This window comes from Manacus vitellinus, unplaced genomic scaffold, assembly GCF_001715985.3.
Source record: "Manacus vitellinus isolate BGI_N305 unplaced genomic scaffold, ASM171598v3 scaffold_20_pilon, whole genome shotgun sequence".
Taxonomy (NCBI): domain Eukaryota; kingdom Metazoa; phylum Chordata; class Aves; order Passeriformes; family Pipridae; genus Manacus; species Manacus vitellinus.
This window is the reverse complement of record NW_021939471.1, coordinates 9604812-9629163: the sequence shown is the minus strand read 5'-3', so window position 1 is coordinate 9629163 and position 24352 is coordinate 9604812. Positions and strand designations below refer to the sequence as shown.

Sequence of the window (24352 nt, the reverse complement as noted above, 5' to 3'; positions counted from 1 at the left end):
GGGACCCGGCCTGCGCTCCGCTCGGCTCTATGCGCGCGCCCGGCCTCTCCGCCGCTGCCCCGGCCGCCTTCGGCAACCTCCGGAGCCCCCTTCGGCAACCTCCGGAGAGGACGGCAGGCGTTCGGCAATCTCCGGAGCGAACCGCTTCGGGGATTTCCGGCAGGTTACCGGCGAACGAGGGAACTCGGCAATTTCCGCCAGTAGCTCAGTGCCTTCTCGGCCACCGTCACTCATACACCGTCCTGCCCTCGGCAATTCCCGTCTCCTTCCGTCTCTTTCTTCGCCCAATTCGGCAACTTCCGCTGTGCCAGCGGGGCGGGGCGCGGCGGCAGTTCGGGGTGACAAAACCCTTGTAACACCGTACACCTTCCTGGGGCTTATAGTCAAGCTCACATGTATTACATCGACCCTTTCCCGCACCTCTAGTATCCCTCTTGCTGCACTCCCTGCCCTGGAGCGGCCAACCCGTGAGGAACTACCTCGCGGTTGGTTCTCGCGGAGGGATCCGTGTGCGCAGAAATCTGCGGAGGGATCCAGACTCTTTATAAGAGCGGCGCAGGCGGCAGCGTGCCTTTCTCCCGCGCGGTCGCGCTCGGTTCGGGCGCTGCGTGTTGGCCGCCGCGCCCCGCCATGGGTTTCGGCGACCTGAAGTCCGCCGCGGCCTCCGCGTCCTCAACGACTTCCTGGCTGACAGGAGCTACATTTGAGGGGTGAGAGGCGGCGGGAGGGGGCGCGCTGGGGCGGGAAAGGTGAGCTGGGCCTGACAATGAGCGGCGGGGGGGGGGCCCTGGGGTGCCGCGGCAGCTGCTGCTACGCGTGTCCCCGCGTGTCCCGAGCAAGCGGCTTAACTTGAGCTCGCTCTCCGCAGGTACGTCCCTTCGCAGGCTGACATCGCAGTCTTTGAAGCGATCGCTGCCCCTCCGCCTGCGGACTTGTTTCATGCTCTCCGCTGGTACAATCACATTAAGTCGTACGAAAAGCAGAAGGCAAGGTATGTTTAAACTGTGAAAGCTGCAATATCTCTGCGAACTGGCCTACAAAGTGCTGCGTTTGTTTCTTCGAGTTTGTACGAAACTGTTTTTCGGCGGTACCACGTGGCGTTTTGCGTTGCCGTTGGCACACGAGCGGGTCCCGAAGCAGGGCAGACCTTTTCTGTCAGTACATTGCATTTCTCACTTAGAATCCGCTCGCCTAAATTCTGTCTCTGTTCAGTTGCTAACATTTTTGCTAAAGCTTATAAAGAGACTTGGGTTTTGTTGCTGCCTTTTTGTTGCTGAAAGCCGGGAATTAGTTACCAGTAATCAGCTCCATGAAGGCAGCACCACAATGGATTAGTAAGTGTTATAGGAGTCATTACAGATGAATAAACAGCACATCAATGTTGAGGTCTTTAGTCCTGGAAGATAAAACAAAGTCTGTGATTTGCAATACAGAAGTACATATAAAGAAAAGGAGATATAAAAGTAAACGTTATCTTTTTTAGTGATTTTAAATGTTTGCGAAAGGTTGTATACTGACATCCATGGAGACTGCAGGCCTCTAAAAAGGTACAGCATAGGTAGGGTAAATGTTGCTACAATGCTTTCTCTAAGCCTCAGTTATGTTTATAGGAAACTCTTCCAAAACTGGGTTGCTCAGTCACCAGCCTATTTCTGAAGCTTTCATAATTCTGAAGGGGACTGAGATTCTGAAGTTGCTTCACTATATCCACTCTGGAAAGTACTTACACTTCCTGGAAACAGAGCCTAGTTTTATGACTAGTAACAGCAGTTCACAGTAATAGAACTGTGAGCTTTTTCTAAGCTAGTTTTATGGCTCCAGTAGCAGCAGTTCATAGTAGCAGTAGGACTATGAGCTTGTTCTAAGACTACAGAATTATATGAGCTACAGGGGAAAGTGAATTCAGGGCATTCTGGTCCCTCCTGTGCTGTTTAAGGCTAGCATTCAGGGTAAAGTGTTCACTGAAGCTTCCAAAAGTAGTGATTACTTTGCAACAGTATGTTTTCAGTCACTTAGTAGTTTTTAATTGAGAATATTTTTAGGAAAGCATGAACAAGAAGTTGGTGACTCCTCCTAGATGGAATATATTGTAGATAAATTATTCCAGTAAGAAAGCTTTTACTGTCCATGTGCTTAGTTGGAGCAGCAATGGTGGGTGGGATCATGCTAGTTTTGGTAAGGCTATAGCAAATTCCATATTCACAGATTATTCTGCAAGCATGTCACGAGCATTGGGGGCTGTCTTTTGGGTCTTAGGAGGAGGTTCTGATTTCAAGTAGCAGGATTTGACTTTTTTTTTTTTTTTAGCACAGTGTTTTCATTACAAATGCACTTGTAGGTGCATTGACAAACTGATGGTATTTGTATCAACATTTTGGTAGGTTCCTTATAGTTGCATTTTTCTTTCAGCTTACCAGGAGTAAAGAAGGCTTTGGGGAAATACGGTCCTGCTGATGTTGAGGACACAACAGGTGCAGCCACAGATAGCAAAGATGATGATGACATTGACCTTTTTGGATCTGATGATGAGGAGGTACTTGTGACCTTTCTGTATTATGTTTGGGTTTTATTGAAATTAACCCAGGTATGCAAATTTCTGCCTTAGCTAGTTTAAGTTACTTAAGTTTGTGACCTTGATAAGAGATCCTGCTTGAAATTCTCAAATTCAGCTATCTTTGAAGAATAGGAAAGCTTGGAAGGTAAACACTTGAGTTAGAAAATAATGTGTTTCAATGGGTTCAACTGTCCAACTTTGACTGGTTACATGATGAATAAAACAAAAAATCACCATCTTTCGGCTGACAGTTGTGATGTTTTGTTTTTGTCTGAGTAGATGCCAGTCAGTTTGGTAATGCTCTGGGGATGTGAGGTTTTGGTGCTTTTCTGTAACTGTAGATTTCTCTTTCAGGAAAGTGAAGAAGCAAAGAAACTGAGGGAAGAACGCCTGGCACAGTATGAATCAAAGAAGTCCAAAAGTATGTGTGCCAAGAACTTCTTAATTTTTTGTGCTTAGGTTAATTTTCATGCATTTGAACAGGGTGGCTGGAAGCACTAATTAATTGTAGTAATAGATCAGCTTGACTGAAATGAGACAGGAGTGATTACCTTTATTGGATTCCCTGTATGCTCAGTCCTCCCATAGTAAATGGGAACCTTAACATACTTTTTGTTCTGCTTAATACACTCCTGCTTGTTTTTCTAAGAGGCTGAGCTTTCTATATAAACAGATGTAACTCAAGGATTATCTTTCAAAGTTCAGAGAAAAGGCTGCAAGTCCCTCCACAGCTACTGGTCTGGAACTGTTCAGAACTGTAGCAGTTGCAGTATTCCCTCTGTGGAAAATAAACTGTTACACAGCATTAAGCTCCTTTTCAGATCCTTTGAAAAGGACTTCCTATGTAACAAACATTGTCAGCTGCTTAATCTGTGTTCTGTTGTGAGACTTGTTTTTTAAGAACACAATGGATTTACACACTGAATGCTGGGATATACGTAGCTGCAGTACTTCAGAAGTGTACATTGGTACCAGAGGCCTGTCACAGCAATGTGAGGTTTTTGTTCATGGAATTGGAAAAGTTGCTCACATAATAAAACTAGTTTGCAAGTATATTCATGAGTGTTTGAAAACTTCCTAGCTTTTAAAGACAATTTTCTTCCCCCAGAACCAGCTGTTGTTGCCAAATCATCAATCTTGCTTGATGTGAAACCTTGGGATGATGAGACAGACATGGCCAAACTAGAGGAGTGTGTTCGAAGCATTCAAGCAGATGGCCTGGTTTGGGGATCTTGTAAGTATGAGAAGATTCCGGAGCAGGGAGAGAGTGTAGTCCCTTAGGATACTTATATGAATAGTTAGACTTGTGGTCACTGCTGATCTCTGAAAATGTAGCTAAAACAGGGTGGGAACTGCAATACCACTGTACTTCAGTATCTTGACATAGTCAGAAAAGGTGATTAGTGCAGCGGCCCAGTTAAGAATCAAATACAGATTTTAAAAACTATAAACCTAAGATGCTGTTATCCTGCATCTCCCTGTACAATTCCTGATGCAGCAGACAAACACCCATACACCCACATCACTGGTTTGGAGAGGAGGTGGAGGTCCCTTTTCAATCACGGCATTGTTAATTAGATAGTCTATAATGTGGAACAAATGATGTTTTTATGTATTCCTGCAAACTCCTTTGGTCAGTTCAATCTTAGATCTGTGTTTTTAAGAGATTCCACAATTGAGGAGTACTTAATGCCTTTTTCTATTTTACAGCCAAGCTAGTACCTGTTGGCTATGGTATCAAAAAGCTTCAGATCCAGTGTGTTGTTGAAGATGATAAAGTTGGAACAGATATGCTGGAAGAGAGAATAACAGCTTTTGAAGATTATGTACAATCAATGGATGTAGCTGCTTTCAATAAGATTTAAATCTTGATATATCTAGAATAAATGTTGTTGCAAAAAATATGCTGTGCCTGTGCTTAATTCAAAATTACAGAGTAATCCAACTCACAAATGTGAGATTTTGTTAATGGGTAAAGTAGAAGCTGAAACTGAATTTCAAGGTTGCTCTGACACCCCACTGTAGTACCCAAGAGCATGAGCAGAGAAAATAGAAAATTTACATTTACCATCAAAATAGAGTTAACATTATCATGGCTTTAAAATGCTCGAGTGTTCTTTGCTCCACTTGCAGAGGAAATTGCATCTTTGGAAATGTCTTTGATTCCTCTGGAAGGAGGGATGACTTTAAAGGAAAAGAATAGGGCTCAGTCAAAGTGCAAATAACTGATGAAGGTAACTGAATCAACTGTAGTCTCAATGGGACTTGGGATTCCCCTGGTACCTTCTCATGTGTTGTGTGACTTGTTCCTCTGAGGGTTGGAAACCTTTGCAGTGAAATGTCAAGTTTTGCTTCTTTCCCAGGGGTTCTTGGTACAGCAACTAATGCTGATCATAAACTGCACCTCTGGGAGGCGCTGCGAGCTCGGTGGCAGCGTTGGGAGTGATCAACGGGAGCGCTGCCCAACGGGAGCGCTGCCCGCGGGTTGCAGCTAATGCAGATGTCTGCTTATATAAGAAACTTGAGGCATGCTCCTGGCTAAAAACAACTAAAAAAAAATTCGTTGAAATAAAATGCAAATATATAAAGTAGCAAAATTAACTCCAGTTTGAGCTGCTTACTTGGGTCTAGATTAGTTTCTAGATTGATACTGACTTTTTTTTTTAATGATTGAAGAATGAATCAGAAATAAATTGTTTTCCAAAAAATTTCCAAAGGAATGATATGAATGTAAAAGCTGTTGCAGTTGTGAAGCTTCTAGACAAATTCACGGTTCTATGCCTTCCATTGGACTGACAGTATTTATTGTGACCATGAAATGGATGCCTTTTCTGTGCCACATTGGTCTCTGAGATGAAGATGCTCAGTGCCAAAGCCTGACAGCAGCAGCTTAGATAACTCCTTTTGTTCTTTTTTTCAGAGAGCATTTGTGTGGTTATCTGGCACAGCAGGTCCTGTTTCTCCTTGTCTAAAGGTCTACCAGCTTCAGATAATGTAAGATCTTTGTTTATAATTTGTCTCAGAAAAAAAAATCTGCCTGCTAAAGGTTTAAAGCATGGTTAAAGATTTGAAATAAGTATAATTACAGGCTCACTCGCCACCTTCCATAAACTCCTAAAAGGCTAACTTCATCCTGTGTGTAACTAATGCACAGTACCACTTCTGTGGCAATTCTCTATCTGTTGCTTCTGCTAAATCAGGTAGCTTAGTTTAGCAATTCTGTCATGGCTGCTGTTAAAATCAAGAAACTAGTAAATGCCTCATGAGAAAAACAAAAATTCTGCTACAAAAATATAATTTTTATTATCCTTGGCCATCACTGCTTCTGACTTCCCCTTCAATGTGCTGCTTACCTTTAAACTCCTTCCTTGGCCTTAAAATGAAAGCTCTAACTGGATATAATGGTTTAATTTATAGACAGTAACATTGCTAAAATACAGCCCCATGAGCCATCCATGTGACCTGCTAGACTGGATTTGTGTGTGTGCTACATTTTTGCTAAGCATGCATGTACAAACTCTTCAGTTGTTGAGATTTCTTTTGTGTTTGATTTTTCTTTTGTTTGATGATTTTTTTCCCCTGATGTTAGAAGGGAAGTTGCTGCACAAGAACAAAATAAAAGAAACCCTAGAGAGCACAGTCTCCCCAGTGAGAAAATAGATTGGCATGTGGACAAGAGAATTCCATGTAATCCACATATATCTACATGAGAGGGTTTTGTGTAGTATTTGGGTATGTGCTGGTGTATTACTGTGGCATTGTGCCTGTGAAAAATCAGCACCTTAGAGTAAACAAGGCAAGTATCCCAAGTGCACCCTGTAACAGAAAGATCAGTAGAAATTTCCATACTTTAAATGTGTGATACATGGCAATACTGGGAAAAGAGTTTTAACAAAAACTAACCCACATAAAAACCTTCAGAAGCACAAACTGTCCAGGAAGGAGATAAAATTAACCAGAACCTATCTATTATAAAATATGTCAATAGCTCTTTCCATGGTATCTCTTACCATGATCAGATAGATCCCCTTTTCTGGCTTTTCTTTTCTGTTGTGGTGGGTTGAACAAGCATCCTTCAGTCCAAGAAGCAGAGAATTGTTGGTCTTTTCTTGCAGGCACTTGGGAAACAGAAACTTAGAGCATTATCTGTTTTGTTTAGGTATCTTCCATTACTTTAGAAGAAATGATCTGGAGATAATTCTGCAACTGATCTTGGTGTGAATGGTAGTAGTTACATTGCAAAATTGTTAATCCACTTAATTCCATAGATCAAGGCTGATTTTGGCCCTTTTCAATTCTATTCTCTCTCTCTTGTCTGCTTCAGGGCACGCTTTCTGATCATCTATGCAAGACAGCAAATATGTTCTCCCTTTTGAAAATCAGCCTGTGTACTGTATATAGGAATATATGTGCGCACATAGCTGATGTGCAACAAGAAACCTTAATCTTCCAAAATCTTTGGGAAGGAGCTGTTATAAGAAAGGACAGTTACTGCATATTGCTGCTAAGAAAAGCAAATGAACACACTCTTTGGAAACAACAAAATTTTATTACTTCATTTGGACTACAGTCAGGAAAGTACATCATTCCTAGAAAGATGTCAGGGAACATGTGAAGAAAAACTCCAAGATGTTTCATTAAGGCATATTCAGCAGCACAGTGCCAAAATATTATGATGAGTAACTATGTACCAGGCAGCAAATGACTCAAAGGAAGAGTGCTGCTTACTAGCTTTCTAGCCTGAAGTGAAATACACTGAAATTCCACTGATCCTGCCTGACTCTCCCAGGCTCTGAAACCAGAGCCCAAAGAAATAGTTAAAGACCAGTCAGACTGTTTCTATTTGCACAGCTACCAATACTGGGTGTGGTCATGCATACATATATATATTTTATACAAAGGCAAATCTATTTACATATAAGGCCTCAATTACAGTATAAATGCTACTAATGTGTGTTGGCAGGCCATAGAAACTAGGTAGATTATCTGAAAGGCAATTTTATTCTATATACCTAAGCCAATAGCAAGTTAAAAACAGTTCAAATTTACCCAAAGCTCTGTGCTTTTACTTTTAGTGGAGTTTCGTCCCACATTCAACTTTTTAATTAAGTGGTATTGCATCAGAAATTGATTCACTCCACATAGCATATCTCTATGTATATATATTTGCATTCTGCAGCAAGCAACAAGTTGGAACAGAATACAGCATAACTGGGACTACTTCATCTTTCTTATGGGAGTGGACTCCATTTCCTGGATGAACTGTCTTGCCTCTCATTTGGCAACGAAGTCCAGATTTGGCTACAGACTTGTAACAGAATATTGTTGAATTCACTACACCCATTTTTTGAAGCTTGACATTAAGGCAAACAAAATGTTATTTCTTTATCTTTGCTTGACAGAGCAATAAAAAGCAACCGATAGTTGTAAACCGCTGTAAGCCTAAAAACTTAAAAGAAGTATGGCACAGGACCTTTAATCTCAGCTTCTGCAAGAAATATTCTCACTAATTCTTTGCACATTTCAAATGAACCTAATACCTGTATGAAACATCTGCTCAGTATTTTGCACCCAGCTAGTGCTAAAAGCACAAGTGACCAGAAAACATAGGGTCTCCTGTCTTAATTTTGAGTATAAGATAAAGAGCATTGGGAGAAGACAGATTTTATTTCCGTATTTTTCTTTTTTGACAAGAGAAGGCAGCAATTCAGTGTTCTCTGTCTCGGGATCATTCTCCAGCTGCAGAGCAGAGTCACTTCACTTAGCTGGGATGTAGCTAGGTGACTCCTACTTCAGGCAGCACTAGGCAATCGGGACTCATGGCCACTGATGTATGGCTACAACCTCTTGGATGAGACTGCCTCAAACAAGAGAGGTATCAGTGATGGCAAGGAGGAATATTTTTATTATGTGCTCTTTTGATATCAATGAGGTATGGAACCATAGCAAAACAATGGGATTAAAACAATATTCCTCATCAAAAACCCAGTTGGAGTAATTCCGCTTATGCTGACAACTTTCAGCTCAGGCTGTAAGTGCATTGCAAGGACACCACACCCAAATGATGTGTCCATTAAAAACCTTTCAATTAAAGCAGCAAGTGCAATTAAGCCAGCTGTTTATAGAAAACTGTATATGCAAAGATGCATATCTGACTGTCAGATGTGAAGTCAAGAACTCCAAATCTCCCGTCAGCTCTTCTAGAGAGGGATGTTGACGAGAACAGTCACTGGGCAGTTTCACAATAGTGCACAGGCGCATGGCTGTTGTCCGAGCTCCACAGCTGCTCGCTGACAGTTCCCGAGCGGCTCACTTCCCACAGAGCCAGTTTTAGCACCTCAGAGACTGTTGTCTTGACCTGGGCCTGGAACTTTTTGCTTATCAGAACATAGAGGATTGGATTGAGGCAACTGTTGATGAAACCAAGGCCAGTGGAGAGCGGAATGCCATCCTGTAGTAAGTCATGCAAGTTTTCGTCATGGTGAGCAGACAGCTCCACAATGCTGAATATGTGATATGGTGTCCAGCAAACAAAAAAAGCTACAACTACAGCAATGATGGTCCAGAAAAGCCTGCTAGAAGTCAGTACAGTTCTCCTCTTCACTTTGACAATCAGCAATGAGTAGCAAATGACCATGGTCACTAAAGGGAAGAGGTAACCAAACGCAAGCCTCACCCAAATGAGAATGTGATGTGTCAGCAAAATAAGTTCTCTGTCGTGCACATGGAAGTTGTTGTAGCAAATGGTGACATTGTTCAGAACCGTAGCTGTGTCTCTAAAGTATAAGGCAGGGCCACCAATAATTGCAGCTGACATCCAAATGACCCCACTGAGAACAAGGGTGTTCCTTACAGTCCGATACTTGTAGGAAAAGACTGGGTGGACAAGGCGGATGTAGCGGTCAAGGCTGATGAATGTCAGGAAGAAAACACTGGCAAACATATTAAGTAGTGCAATGAATGAGTTCATTTTGCAGAGCCACTTTCCAAAAGGCCAGTGGAAGCCCATTGCCACATACGTAATATAGAGGGGCAGGAAGAGAACAAAAATGAAATCTGCAATGGCCAGATTGAGGAACCAGAGGGTAGAAACAGATTTATCCCATTTAAAGCCCATAAACCAGATGACAATGGCATTACCTGGCACTCCCAGCAGAAATGCCACACTGTAAAAGAAAAGGGAAATAATATGGGCAATGCTGGGGGAGGACTGGGGTGACTCATCTTCCTCAGACAGGTCGTAGAAATAAGAATAATTCTCAAAATCTTCAAATGTCATGCTGCAGAGTTGCTTTCTGGGGAAGAAAAGAAATGAAATGGTCAGAGGAGAAAAGTTTTACTGTGCCATAAATAGTAAACTGCAATTCTTTTAAGTTCTTGTTCATAAAAAAAACCCAAAACATTGACTTACATATCTATCGCATTTTATGTCAGTTGCTAGCACAAAGCTCGTGAAGAATTCTGGTCACAGGCATTTTAAGGAATGTTCAAATCAAAACAACACTTGAAATCTTCAGGAACTGTTTTCCACATGTTGACTTCTCAGTGACAGCACTGAGCACAATATCACTGGTAAATTTTTAGGTGACCAGATGCAAAATTTTACTGAATGATAGAAAAAGAATGATTTTACTATTCTTTTCTGGTCAAATTTCATACTTTATTGCTCTGTTCCTACATGAAGCAAGTTTTATAGATTATATCTGTCTAAAATCAGAGGAACATCAGACATCTATGTAGCAAAAAAGTTCACTTTAAACACCAGGAAGGCATTTTTTATAAAATTACACCCACCACCCCCGCCTCAAATTATAGTTGAAAAATGACAGTGATTTCTCAAGCAACTAAAAGTTCATGGGTTTATTAATCTCTACCATGTACTTTGTATCAAGGAATGATGATTCAACATATTAGATTTCCTCAGTGCAGCAAAAGATGTACAGAAAGAAACATACAGAACATATTTCAGGGATAATACATACAACTATACTATTCTTCCACCAGTGAGCTGAGAAACAGGTATAGATGAAAGAAAATAAAGCTTCCCATGAATACAACAGACACTGTAAAAGCTATGGATGAAAATGTGTGTGCCTCCTTTTTTCTTTTTATTTCAAAACAGAAATTTCAGAATTTTCTCAGTTTTTTTCTCTTGCAAAAGCATCTTGAACTTACAAGTACAACATGATTTTTCATATAGGAATTTTCTTATGTGGGAGGGAGAGAAGGCAGCAGGGGAGAGGAAAGTGGAATATAAGCAAAAGAAAAACTCTGAAAACAAAAGTATATTAAGGAGAAAACAGCAAACAGAGGTTGAACAACAAAAAAAAAGGCAGTCAGAATTTATGTGACAAAGCTGCAGCACACTACAGGTGGCAACAGTCTGACAAAAGTATCTGCAATGGTCAAAACAATTATTCTGCCAAGTTCTGTTATCATTTAAAGCTATGTTGTCTGGTTGGACTCAGTTGCACTGAGAACCTGTCCCTGAGAGCAGGATGCAACCAGTCCATTAGCTGTACTATGAATGATCTTACCACTACACTTCTGATTGCTATCTCCATTCCGAAACCGAAATTCAGCCCGAGCTTTTGGAACTCAGCCCTGCATTCCTGTAATTCCATTCATTACAGCACGCTAAGGACAACAGGAGAGGGGTCTCCTGAGCACACTGCCTGCAGAACAACATCTGCAAGCTTGCATTCATGTACATACCTTTCCTCCCAAAAAGTAGTTCTCCCAGTTTGAAAGGATTACTCACACAAGTGAAGCTACGCATGTGCACACGCATTAGCAGGATTAGATTTCTCATTTGTAGATGGATGGACAAGGAAGAAAAAAAAAAAGGTTGTGTAATTTTATATCTCTTGATTAAAAAAAGATGTAGTAAGAGTCAATACAGCCTGTTCTGTCAAGAGGCTATGATAGCATTTGCCCTTTTTAATTTACATCAGGCTGAAGGAATGTTAGTTGGTTGCTGTCCTGATAAAACGATACTTATTGGGCTATATTTATGTAATTACCCCTACATTATGTAATCCACCCTTTTGAGGGTGGATTCTGCATTAAATACCACTACCACCCATCTGAGTAATTTTTTCAGACAGCCTAACAGCTGCTGAGAGAATAGTATAAACATGGAACAGTACCACGAACATCTGGAACAACAATATATTTGGACAGTTTCAGAGGACAGTCAGGTTAATAATTAGATTTTTAAGTGGTTTTGCCTATATAAAGAACCATACCTTCAAATCTGCAAAATCTGCAGATTGCATTTGCAATTAAACAATAAAAAAAATTCCAACTCTTTAAACTCTTGCTGAATAACATTCTCTATTTCAGACACTAATAAATTTTGCTTTTAAGAGTTAGCACAACATAATAATACTTGAATTCAGACATTTCCTCACAGACTTTTTTTCCGTAATGTTGCTAAAGAAACCATAATGACAAACATTTGCCTATCGCCCAACAATGTCAATTTTATGTTTAGTATTTCAAAGACGATGTATAGCAGGAGAAAGGAAACATACATAAATAAATGCCAAATATTTACCAAGCCTCCAGTAGTTTAAAACTCCATTGAAAGAGCACACCTTTAGGATGCAATTATTTTTCCAAGCTTATATGTTTCCTTATCTCTAGTCTTCCAATGCAATGACTCTTTTGCAGTGGGTGTAAAAAAGCAAGAGGAACGTTGTTTACCACTGCTCCCAGTGCACAGATGCTGAAACTAAACTCTGTGTCTGGGGTTCAGCAAAGACTGCCAATTACATCTGCAAAGTCCAGGAACTTTTACCTCTGGCACTGACATGTATGAAGTACTTCTATAACAGGACTCAGTGCTAAGCCCTGTTCTGAAAAAGATAAGCAGTAGGTGATTGTCAGGGAGCTACTCTGGTTTACCAATAAGGACACAGATTTTTTTCTATTAACCATCATTCAGCAGGGATGTTTCTTTGTGATCTTAAAACACACTATCTCAAATACATGACTCTGAAATTAATAAATTTTCAGAGTCAGAGCTGTCTTGCAGTTCAAGTCTAGGTCTTGAAAGTGAAGAAATCTAATTGTATTCCTCATTCTGACACTGATTTCCTGTATGGTCTTTGATAAATGGCCTAATTTCCAAGCTGGAAAAAATTCTCATGAACCTGCCTGCAAACTGAGGCTCAGTAGAGAAAACAATACTTCTAGACAGCAGTTTCTTCTTAGCTTTCAGGCATCTGTTAGAAAGGGTAAGGGAGGTTTGGTGCGGTTCACTGGCTCAGTCTCTGCTGGTCTGGGGAGCCAGTGCATGGAAAATATTTTTCAATAAACAGGAAAGTGTGGTTAGAGGTCTGCCAATAAGACTTGGGAGCAGCCACAGGTTACAGAACAGTGTTCTATTGCCTATGGATTAATATAACCAAGTTTAGACTTCATCCTGTCCTTTTTTTAAATTTTATTTTAAATACTAAACACCCTGTGTAACGTGTATGCGCAGCAGTGGTTTGACGAGTCTGTTCCTGTTTGCTGAGGTCATAAGCTGCTTTGAAAACTGAGCCTCCTTGATTCAGTTGCTTAATTATGAAAATAGTTGACCAGGAGGTTTCATTTCCTGTCCCCTTCTGTAAAACAGAAGTTAATTACTGAACGACTTCATAGAAATATCACAGGCTAGCACTTGGTGCTTCTAGATCTTGGGACAGAAAGCAGAATTAGCAGGAAATACAAATCATTAGGACCAATTTCTAAAATACAAAGCCACAGAACTGCTGAAAACAGACTTCACTGTGTTGCACAAGATGTCTTTCTCTGAATTTCAGCAGGGAATTACAAACTTGGATCTCAGTTGACATATTCATAGTTTTTTACTTAAAGTACCTAGAGTTTGTTTTCTCTGCCCCTATGTAGTTAAGCCATAATGACAACTTGGACAAATTGTTGGATCTGCCTAAAATAGAATAGCTTTTGTCACACTAAGAATGGCTGTTATGACATGGGACCGGTACTTTGGAATCTATTCATGGCTAGGCCACATGCACCCTGTTTGACCAGGGGAAGTCGTTTGACCTCTCCACACCTCAGCCCTGAGGTCAGTGGAACGGCTTCGGAATTAAATTACATTGCATTTTCAGTCTAAAATAGAAGAAAACAAACAAAATAGTTGCAATTTTCGCCCATTTCACTTTACGCAAAGTCTTTGTGGGGGTTCAAAGTTCCCTGGGCACCACACAAGTTAGGACCCAACTGAATTACACTGGCAGTTTATACCACATGTTTGGTATAACACAGCCTCTCTCTCACATTTGGTCCTCATTATCTTTGAATTTTATGGAGGACCAAGGAAAGAGTTTATTCATTGCCTATGTCAGTTAAAAGTTAACACAAATATTTGAGAGGCAGTCCCCAAATTTATTTGTTCAGTGTGATAAACAGTGTTCAGAGCCCCTGGCCAGCTAGACTGGGTTCAGAGGTCACAGAAGTGAGTTCTGACTTACTTGGAAAATCACAGTTTGCAGAGTTGGCTGTCTCAACAGTTCAGTTCATAGAGGGAATATATTACACAAACTCTCCTTTTAATGTCTTTATGAATAATTTTGAGCATATCACATTCCATGTGTATTATTTATGGTTAAAGGAAAGCTTATTTGATTGAGTCACTTCAACTTCTGTCATTTGCAAGCACCAAATGTTGGAGAACAACTAGTTTCACAAAAAAAAAGCCTCCTTGTCATACTGTGCATCAGCAAGTTTATCTGGGCATTGAATGCACTTGAGAGCCCTCAAATATTTTTCTGGGAACTTCTGAGGTGACAAATTTTGAATTTATCTAGCTCAAAAAACAAAACATGAAATTCACAGGGTAGTTTATCTAAAAATTTTAAAACTCAGAAGGCTAAGTAAATTCATTAGAGGTACATATGTATTTTTATATATTTATATTTTATATTTTTATATTTGTATACTGATGAGATTACAAACTGTCATACACTCATATTTCTCCCTAAAAGAACAAAGCCAAGACAACCACCTGCCTCTGTGTAGAAACTTTCTTATAGCAGTAAGTGCCTGATACACCTGTACTACAAAATTAAATCATAGCTATGCTAGAGTTTAAGCCTAAAGCTGACCCTGCAGTCAAAGCTACCAGGCCACAAGCATTTTAAGGTACTACACACAAAGGGAGAATCAAGGCTTGTGTGTATGTTTTCTCTTTCACAGACACGTACACAAACGTGATCCCAAGCACCAGGTCTTCTATTCCCAAAGATGACAAAGAAACCCAGGTGTCCTCAGGATACACACTAGGGAAGGGGAGGGCACCTGATAACTACTAGTGCCTGTTCTTGCTCTTATTCCTTTCTGTTAACACAGCTAAAAGTAAAAATATCTTTTTTAATATTCCTTTTGAATGTAAGGAGTTGCTGTAGCCACTGCAAGCCTATCATTTGATCTCAAAGACAGTAGATTAGAGTCAAGAAAATGACTGGTGATACCTGTGAACACTTAAAGTAGTCCCTTTTTTGCAGAAAAAAAATATTCTCATGTTCTTACAAGTAGGTAAAAATAGACGTTTAGGTAAACAGTGCCACTTGAGATTTAAAATATCATCTTATATTGTATGTGTCAGCACTGCCAAAGTATTTACATAACCAGTCTCAACCCCTCAGTATTCATAACCCTTACTGAAACTAGGTTCAAGTGAGAAGCATCATCAGTCTGGTTTACAGACAGGAATGCTGAGAGTGACCTACAGGAAATCTCTGATCAAACCGAGTGCTAAACCTGGAGTCCCTGCCTAGTGGTTTAACCACAGTCCTATCCTCCTTTCTTAAACTTAACACTGTCCCTTCACTCATGATGAAGTGAAGAAACCACAGCTTCACCTCTGAGAGACCTTCCCTTTCCTAAAGGGAGGCTCTCCCCAAGAGCTGTCATGCCCATTGTGTTGGAGGGAGACAGCACTTACCTGGGCAGCCCTTACAGGTTCTGACCTTTTTCCTCTGCACTGAAGAGAAAATGAATCTGGATTTCCACTGTTTGCTGGTCACATACACTAATCTGTCTCTGCAGGCCCAGGACATACCTCAGAGCTGTTAAGCACACCTCTCAGAGCCCAGCAGGTACACCACATATCATACTGGCTGTGTTCTCAGCATGTAAGATATGCACACTAATGAAGTATTGTTCCAGGCATGTTTTCTATTCCTCCACAAATGCCAGCAGTATTTTCTTTGGCTATAAGCCACCATAACAACTACATACCTAGAGTAATAGAGATATCCAATTGAAAAAAACGTAAGTGCCTCAGCTTCACAGTGACTAGATTGACTAATTAATTAGAAATGCTTGCATTTCTAATTAATAAAGGCTTTTAAAGGTTTTCAAGCAAAAATTACTTGGAAATTTTATTTTGCAACTGTCTCGTATATTTGTGATTAAAGATGATTTTGACTACCATTTATGTGCCATTACATGATCATGATCATGCAGCTCTGAGCATGTTTTTTGCACGGCCGTACTCCTTCAGCAAACACACACTTTACCACAACTCCCTCCTGACAGAAAGCATCAAAGTGACAGTAGAGAATAAAGAGTATGCAGAGATATTTCTTTCAGATTATCAACTGTTGTCTCAGCAGACTGAATAAGGACAATTAAACATATGTTAGACAACAGCCATCCTAAAGGTACTGCAGAGTAACAACAAGTCATTACAGAAAAAAATAAAATAACTCTCTCCAGCAAGATACAAAATATCTATCAAACAAGAGATAAAAAATAGCTTACAATTTGCTACACTTACTGTCCTTTTAATAAGAAGACTTTAGAACTAACCCCAGAGAAAATTAGCACCACAACTCAGTCCTTTAATATGCCTTCTTATATCCTATTCTATTCCAGAAATATTAAATTTCCCAGTCATTTATAACAGTATGCTTGGTTATGTACTGTCCTCCAAATTGAGGTCTGTTCTCCTAGGTTTATTCTACTCCTCATTAATACACATCAGCAGTTTCTTCTTTCATGAATGCAATATTGCTGTGATTATATTACTGTTGACACCTACTCTTGCATGGATAAATCAGAACATCCAATTCCAAAATATCTCTAGTACATTTCTTATCAACTGAAATGTTTTGGATAACATACTTTATTATGTCCTCACCATTAATATACTAGAATCACCGTGTACAGTAGATTAAGGGCGTCTACTTCTGTATGAGTGTTATTCTAATATTCCTACTCATACAAAGCTAACTATTTCATTTACTTTAAGATCGAGTCTAAAATAAGCACTGCCTGTATTGCTGCAAAACTGAAAAATTCATAATGTTAATATCAGGAGGACTGGATATTTATTCATCTGCCTAATATGACACTGGCAACACTCCCTAGCACTGATAGGAATAGATGGCACCTATGATTAAGGTGTCAAATTAGGAGCTTGGAAATACTGGTTTTACAGGCTTCCCATATTAGCTTTGCAAATCACTTCTCACTTGGCTCTGCTAGATATAGCACAACCCCTCAGTTAACATTATTCGGGCTTCCTAAATGGGCAAGGATTCTTAATATTTTCAAAACATCTAATTAAAATGATGGGGGGCTGAGCTCATTAAAGAGGATCATTAGAAAGAAGGAGTGGGAGTGTAGAAAGTGATATTACATTGATGGTACAGGACTTACTATGCACTCCTTTCCCTCTATCATCTAAAAGGCTTCAGAAGGGAATAAAACTTCTATGCCAAGCTCACACTTGCTGAAAAAGCATGGTTTTTATGTTAAGAAAGTACCCAAAGGCCTCAGCCTTTGAGATCAAAGCCTCATTGGATCTAGGCACTATAAGAACATAATGAGAGACAATTCCTGCTTTGTTTATAAATAAACAGACATAAGAAGAGCATTAGAAGGAACAGAAGAAATATCTTGCCCAAAGCCAAATAGTAGATTCAAAGGTAGAGCTGGAGGCAGAATTCAGACCTTGCTGAAAGTGTGAAGAGGGAAGTATCTATTGTGGACACAGGTAAAAGATGCTGGTTCTTCATACTTGTGCCTTATGATTCTTGAAATACATTCTTCAAGAAGTATCAAGAGAGCCTGGGTAGGGGAAGAGAAATAGGAAAATGCTGCAAACCTGTTGCTAGCTAACGTCCCTGCCAAGAAGTAGAGACTCAGTGTGCTGGCTTTTGCAGTTAACTCCTGCAAACAAACCTGACTTGTAGTAATGGGTTTATTAGCTTCCCTTTGAGCCCAGTAATAAAAAATTATTGTATCTGCAGCAGGTCTGTTCAGTTTTATCCAAAGAACTGTAATGCAGTAAAATGGTGGGCCAGGTATAAGAGAGCTGCAATAAGCCAGCAGTAATTTTCTCTGAAAAAAAGCAGCCGGGGGCTGATACAGGGTTTTTGGCTCCTGTCTTCAGGTTCTCAAGCTCTGGAACATAATGAAGACACAAAGAGTACAGAATTAGTTGAGCTCCCCTGGAAGAACTATATGTTTCTTTTGAGGACACAAAACTTTTCTTTTAGTCTCAGGAGCCTAGCAAGTGTGGGAGAGTTCATCTCTGCATTATGGCATCTTCCCTTCTAAAACCAATGTGTGTTGGTCACTGCCCACCACAGTCACAGCAATCCCTTTCTTCTGGTAACAAGCCACCAGAAGCTGTTCCTTCCAGTGAACTCTCTTTTGCAAAGCCAGCAACAACAGAGCCCTGCAGTGTTGTGAAACTGCTAGCTTTAGACTGAATGAACACAAGTCAAACCATTATCAGAAATAATGAGTGCAAATTAGCCAGACAATCAGCCACCACAGTAAGAGAGACAGCTGAACTGCTGGCACATTCCACAAGACAAAATAAATAAATAAGCAAATAATAAGACCATTCAATAGATTACAATCCTCTACAAACCTAGCTGTCGCTTAGTGCTTGGAACAGCAGAGTTATTAATACAAAATTAACATCTAATAACAGATCACAAACTTCAAGTGTCTGTTAAGAAACAGAAGTAGAAGAAAATTCTTTAAGGCAACTGGCTTTATTAGGAAACAGATATAAATTTCCTCTTTAATCAATCTATCAGAACTAAACACAAATCTAAGCATTTCAGATGCTGCTCATTAGATTGTCAGCAGAGAAAGAAATTCGTAAAATTAAAAGAATGTATAGTACATAGAAATATATTATTTTGATCAATACTTTTCTTCTGCCCCCACCAGAGCAGTAAAACTCTGTGATCAGATTCTGCCTAAGAATCCTTATACAGAGCTTTCCTGACATATGATCCCTTTCCACAAAGGCAATTCAAGAATTCAAACCATAAATTCATTCTCCAGGCTTAAATAACTTCCACTGCACCACACTCAGAGATTTTAAGTGCAGTAGAAGTGGACTGTAGTGTCACTCATGGCACATATAGGGATTCCTAGGATTGAAGTAAACTTGGTAGGACCTCTATCCTGTCTGCCTGGCATAAGTGATTGATAATATTTTAAATTTGGGCAGAAGCTGCAATGACATTAAACAAAAGTAAATTGGTTTATCAAACTATTTGCATTTCCTAATTCAGCTGAAGCAGGACGATAATATGATGCTAGTGAAGGTAAGGTATCATAAGCAAGTTAATCCTGAAAGCAGTTTCTACAAAGCTGCTCTGACAAATTCCTGTACCCTGATATACCCTTACTTTCTTCTCCTTAGCTGTGAGTTAATGAATATTTAAAATTATTCAGAAATACAATTTCATTCAGCTAGGAAAAAAACTGTTTTGATGTGTTTTAATTCATAGACATATGAACATAGGCATAATTCAATGTATACATGTTGTGTAAGTCTACAAAAACAGGTCTGTGATATTGTTTGGCTTTGCAAGATCACATTTAGAAAGGCGACAGGTGACAAGGACACTGTTATCACTAAGTCTGAATAAGTGGTGGAATATAGCCCTGTCTCATTGTGTGGTAGTATACAAGGCTTCAGATCTTCTTGTCACTTCTAGGAAACAAGCCAATACACTTAATGAACTAGATCCATGTCCTACCTTATTCCACAATGATTAGGGAAAACATACACACTTTCCAGCTGAGATCATAGAAACCTTATTTAATTCTGCATGACTGTAATTCTTCAGAATTATTTTGTTAAGTTAAAATGATTTCCAGTTTCTAGAATCAGTTCAGAGCAGAACTGGTGTACTTTTTTCTGATAATACTGGGAATCTCTATAGCTATGGGAGACATACTATCCCTACCCAAGTAAAAAACCTAAAAACCTGCATACTATGGGAGATGGGGGGGAGAGAGAGATTTAAATTAAGGTCACTTACCATTCTCTGACAGGATAAAACTCCTTGAAGTGTGTATAAACATATTCAGAAGTCATTAAAAATTAAATTCACGCATACTTTCATATCTTTTCTGGCTGCTGGGGTGATTCAAAACAATCTTTGAAATATGTGAATATCACAGTCTTTCTTCCAAGAAGCTGTTTTGGCCAGTATGTGCTACACCATCTTACAGAGTTTGCCTGCAAGTCTTGTTGTAGCTGCAGAGACACATTATTTAGAAGGGAGGGAGAAAAAGATTTTAAATATAAGAGAGATTGACCCACCTTTCTTAGTTCTTTGAAACAAAAGGCACCGTAAATCAGGGACGTGAGCTCTGTAGCAGAAGGAAGAATGAAATGATCTGCAGAGTTCAGAGTGACTTCAGTGTGATTCCAGCTGCTTCACTTGGCTACTGCCTTCCCTCTAATAAAGCTGCAGAATGATATAACGTCGTGTTTGTTTTCAGCTGAGGAAGTTGTTTCCAACTTCCCTTGGTTTTCTAGACCAATTTTTGAAATACTGCCATTCTGTATAATCCCAGTATTTCACCAAAAATAAATGTTAGACATATGAATGAATCATTTTGGTCAGTGTCCAAGCAAGCAACAGATGTGGTGACTGATGAATGGAAAGAGACCTTACAGTTGTGGGCTGCTTTTTGTTATGGAGAGAAGAGGCTGAACAGTATTTCTTTGTAAGCACTCTGGTTTATAGAAAATAATGTTGAATGAGCTGAAAGATGCCTAAAAGTCACACTGAAAGCATCATTTTGTAACTGTATGGCATGATACGTTCCTTTTGTATTTAGGATTAGTAGATTAATCTCCTTCTGTGTGTAAGGTAGAAGTGAGCTCCTCAAAACACTGATTAGTGACTCTTTGTCAGACAGTGTAACACTGGTCAGAAATCTGAACTGGATTTTAGGAGACTGGGTTGGTTCCCAACTCTGTAAAGAGCCTGCCGAATTTTTGTGGCCAAGCCTCGTGACCTCCATGTAGTTCAGTTTCTCAGTCAGTAAAATGGGAATATTATTCCACTGGATTCAACCTACCATTGATTCACTCGACTCTGATGGTATCACACTTATCATACCATTTTAAATCAGCTGAGCATCTGCCAGTCTGCCCTTACCAAAATCAAATCTTCTAGTGGGAGCAATAATCCAACAGTGTTACTTCTCTATCACTAATGCAAAACATGTAACATGTTCAGCACTGATTGAATCTAGTCAATGCCAAATTTTCCAGATTTCAGAGATCACAGATTCTCTTAACACTAACCAAAACTTCTTTTTAGCAAAACTAACCTGTTTTGTTTTTTCTCCATGACAACTCTTCCTGTTCTGCCAATATAACTTTAAACACTGATAGCTTGAACAGGAGTGTGAAAACCTCTAATTCCATGAAAGGAGGATGGAGATTATGTTATGGTGAGGCAGAGAGGCCCTGGACTATGAGAAAAGGACAGGGGGACATGATTCCTGTGACAGGAGATGAACAGAGGGGATTGACTGAGGAAAGCACATGGAAAGAGTCAAGGACCTCACTTGTTTATTTCTTGCATTTTAAAGATTTCCCATTTTCTCTAGGTATCTGATTGATTAACCTTCACTGATAAAATCTCTTTTAACAGTAGTTCTCTTCTTTTCTAAATATTGGGATAGGGTAACTATAGGCATCACTTAACAGCAGATCTGCTGAGGTTTTTTTCCTTGTAATGGCACATGAGTCTGTATGTCTCTAGGTACTTTGCCAAATCCAGTTATTGTAAGGCAGTTAATTCAAGGGTTTGCTCAGTACTATTTTAGTAGGACAAAAGACGAAATTACCGGGTAGATAACCCTCACGTTATACACAAAAGAAAAAAAAACCAGCAAGAAAAGTAGTCACACATATGCCAAATGTTCTTCTTCTCTTCTTCTGGAGAATGCAATGGATTCCAACAGTTTGGGGTAGTGAGGAATTGTCCTTAAGGTGCTGTTTACTTCACCATAAACTAAAACAGTTTTGTGACTACTCTAACATATACTGGTGATGATAGCTTATCCTCATTAGGGAGGATTAAACCTCTCATGGCTATTTTCCTCACCTTTCCTTACCACTGTACCAAATATGAAATCCCAAATGCTAAGGGCCCAGAAGACATTTTACAGAGGAAAGTTTTCACAGGAAATGAGAATTTTTTTTTCCAAGAATAGCAGATTACTGCATTTAAAATAATTTTTCTATCCTACCTACATTTGCTCCTTTTCCATTGAAAGGGGCTTTTGCTCTGGTGAGCAATTACCCCATTTGCACAGTATAACCAGCATGTGTAACACACCTGGGAGGAAAAAAAGAAAAGAGAACAGACTTTTACAGATAAAACTACATTTAATCTGAAAGGACTTTGTTCTGCTTGTTTTCTGTTTCGAGTAAATACATCATTTTAGTCACCTACAGTTTTGACTAACCACAGTGGGAGTCTTAAATCCCTGAAGAATGTAAGATTAGACCCCAAATCTTTCCTTGTTTTAGTTCCTTCTATGCTCAGAAAAAGTGAAAATGTGAGGCACAAATGACATGGCTTTTTAATACAAACTTTCATGCAACCCATTAACCATTGACATAACTTATTTTTTAGTATTATTTTTTCAGATATTTCTGTGAAAGTTAGATGCTTGGAAGAAAATAACTGAAAACAAAAATGAACCTTGTTTGCTTTCACATCTTCTCCTTTTTCTGTTTGGAAGTTGTATTTTATTCTGCCATGTCATTTGTGCTTTTTCAACAGGGTAAGTTATCAGAGTCTTGGAATTTTGAGTCTGCATTAAGTATGGTAATATGCCAGAGCAGCACTGAAGAAGGACATGCATTCATGAACACACACTGCACGTGGAACTTGCAAAGCAGAGAAATACTACTTTATACCTGATGGAAAAAGAAAAAAGGAGAGCATTTACATACACATAGTAGATATTGGGTAGTCCAGCAGTGAATAACCTGAGTCTAGTTTTAAAAGCACTTCTGATTCTTTGGGGGCTTTTTAACCTATAAAACAAAACAAAGGCAGAGGATGTATGGAAGAAAAATATACAGGGGAAAAACCTTCAGAAACACTTTACCAGTATTAACCAAAACACAAAGTAAAAAGTAATAAAAAAACCAAAAGTAGCTGTAATTTACCTGAATTGCCAACAATTGCCTGATAATTCTGATAATTTTTCCCACTGCTGGGACCTTATTAAGTTGCCTATCTGTACGTGCAGATAATCTCAGCACTAAGGAACACCCAAGACTAAAACTGAACACCCCAAACTAAATTCAATGTTCACCAATTCAATTAAGTCGTACCAACCATAAATTTGCAAATTAGGTCAAACATATTTTGTTTTCTTAAGGTTAATTTTAGCTGGACAACACAAGAAAGCAACTACTTACTGCTGTTTACAATTCGGTCCCTTTTTTTAGAAAAGCAGTTCTTCACTGTTCCTTTGTCCTCACTGTTTGAATACCTCATCGATTAAAATCCACTCTGGAAAGACCGAGTTTAACTACCTGACAATCAGGAAAAGGGTCATTTCCTCCCTTCCTGTGAAACTAATGGCTATTCATGCCTATCCTTTTGGTAAAGCTGTAATGTTTACTTATGGCTTAACTGCCCACTATATACCACAGTCAGTAACTATGACAAAGTTCTCCAGCGACACATTCAAACAAACCACGGGAGGAAGGGAAGTTTGGCTCATCTAGGCAGGTCCACATCCTCTTTCTATGCTGATATTAAAGATCTGAAACATTTCATGTATAATTCCCCAAAGAAATTCAGCAATTTTTCAGAAGGCAAAATCCTTCATCTGTAACTTTAGTCAGGTCAAAACACAAGCATATAAATGAATTGATATATGTCTATATATGTATGTATATACATACCAGTTCAAGCAGCAGCACTTCATGTAACTCCTGCAAAAATACAGTCAGCAGGGCATTGCATTATGTGAAATAATTAATATTAGACAATAATTTAGTGCATTATATGCATATATATAATATATATATATTTATAAAGAATGATACTCCGAAAAAATGCTATTAGAAATAGGCTTCCCCCTCACGATTTTCCTTTTATACTTGCATTTTTTCTGATTTTCCACTAATAAGTAGAAATTATTTTCTACATAACTTTCAGACCACAGCTTTTGAAATGCTACATTCATATGACAATAAAATAAGAGATTATACCTGCCATTTAGATAACATTTGAAATCACTGGAATTTTCAGAGGGTATCTTGACAATGAAACTTCTGATATGTCATTAAGATTATAGTCATTGAATAGCTAAACAGCCAACTTGACAGCAGTATTTTTCCATTTTAGCTGAAGTACTGTCTCCTCCCATATGAAGGAATGCCAGCGTTTGGAAAAATAATTTCAGAGAGATCTACAGAGATTAGAGAAACAAAAATAAGGCTATTCAAATTATAGCTGTTTCACTACAAATTTC

The 24352-nt window shown here is 39.2% G+C and overlaps 2 protein-coding genes and 2 non-coding genes across 6 annotated transcripts; 3 read left to right on the top strand and 1 right to left on the bottom strand.

Annotated features, from left to right (window-relative positions):
* The first annotated feature begins 356 nt into the window (after positions 1 to 356).
* On the top strand, positions 357 to 4456 carry EEF1B2 (eukaryotic translation elongation factor 1 beta 2). Its single transcript, XM_018071895.3, has 6 exons — positions 357 to 710; positions 869 to 991; positions 2410 to 2533; positions 2909 to 2975; positions 3663 to 3788; positions 4265 to 4456. The coding sequence occupies exons 1-6, from the start codon at positions 631 to 633 to the stop codon at positions 4417 to 4419; spliced, it is 675 nt and encodes a 224-aa protein (XP_017927384.3). The 5' UTR covers positions 357 to 630; the 3' UTR covers positions 4420 to 4456.
* Positions 2757 to 2836, top strand: LOC112841054. Its single transcript, XR_003212696.1, has one exon. It is a non-coding gene; the product is annotated as a small nucleolar RNA SNORD51 (small nucleolar RNA).
* Positions 3278 to 3411, top strand: LOC112841060. The gene has a single exon (XR_003212702.1). It is a non-coding gene; the product is annotated as a small nucleolar RNA SNORA41 (small nucleolar RNA).
* Positions 4457 to 7083: 2627 nt separating the features above from the next.
* GPR1 (G protein-coupled receptor 1) lies at positions 7084 to 22167 on the bottom strand. Of its 3 annotated transcripts, XM_018071930.1 has the most exons (3): positions 22103 to 22167; positions 20154 to 20301; positions 7084 to 9849 (listed from the first exon to the last, which is right to left on the bottom strand). In XM_018071930.1, the coding sequence occupies exon 3, from the start codon at positions 9831 to 9833 to the stop codon at positions 8781 to 8783; it is 1053 nt and encodes a 350-aa protein (XP_017927419.1). In that variant the 5' UTR covers positions 9834 to 9849; positions 20154 to 20301; positions 22103 to 22167; the 3' UTR covers positions 7084 to 8780. The 3 variants fall into 3 exon arrangements, with proteins under 3 accessions (XP_017927419.1, XP_017927421.1, XP_017927420.1); XM_018071932.1 differs by lacking the exons at positions 20154 to 20301; positions 22103 to 22167 and adding an exon at positions 15630 to 15650; XM_018071931.1 differs by lacking the exons at positions 20154 to 20301; positions 22103 to 22167 and adding an exon at positions 11270 to 11517.
* Between the last annotated feature and the right edge of the window lie 2185 nt (positions 22168 to 24352).

What these genes read in the sequence shown, in the direction of transcription:
- EEF1B2 (XM_018071895.3), top strand. Translation starts at nt 631, where the DNA reads ATGGGTTTCGGCGACCTGAAGTCCGCCGCGGCCTCCGCGTCCTCAACG. An exon ending in ACAGGAGCTACATTTGAGGG is followed by an intron (nt 711 to 868) that starts GTGAGAGGCGGC and finishes CGCTCTCCGCAG; the next exon opens with GTACGTCCCTTCGCAGGCTG. An exon ending in TTGGATCTGATGATGAGGAG is followed by an intron (nt 2,534 to 2,908) that starts GTACTTGTGACC and finishes TTTCTCTTTCAG; the next exon opens with GAAAGTGAAGAAGCAAAGAA.
- GPR1 (XM_018071930.1), bottom strand. Translation starts at nt 9,833, where the DNA reads ATGACATTTGAAGATTTTGAGAATTATTCTTATTTCTACGACCTGTCT.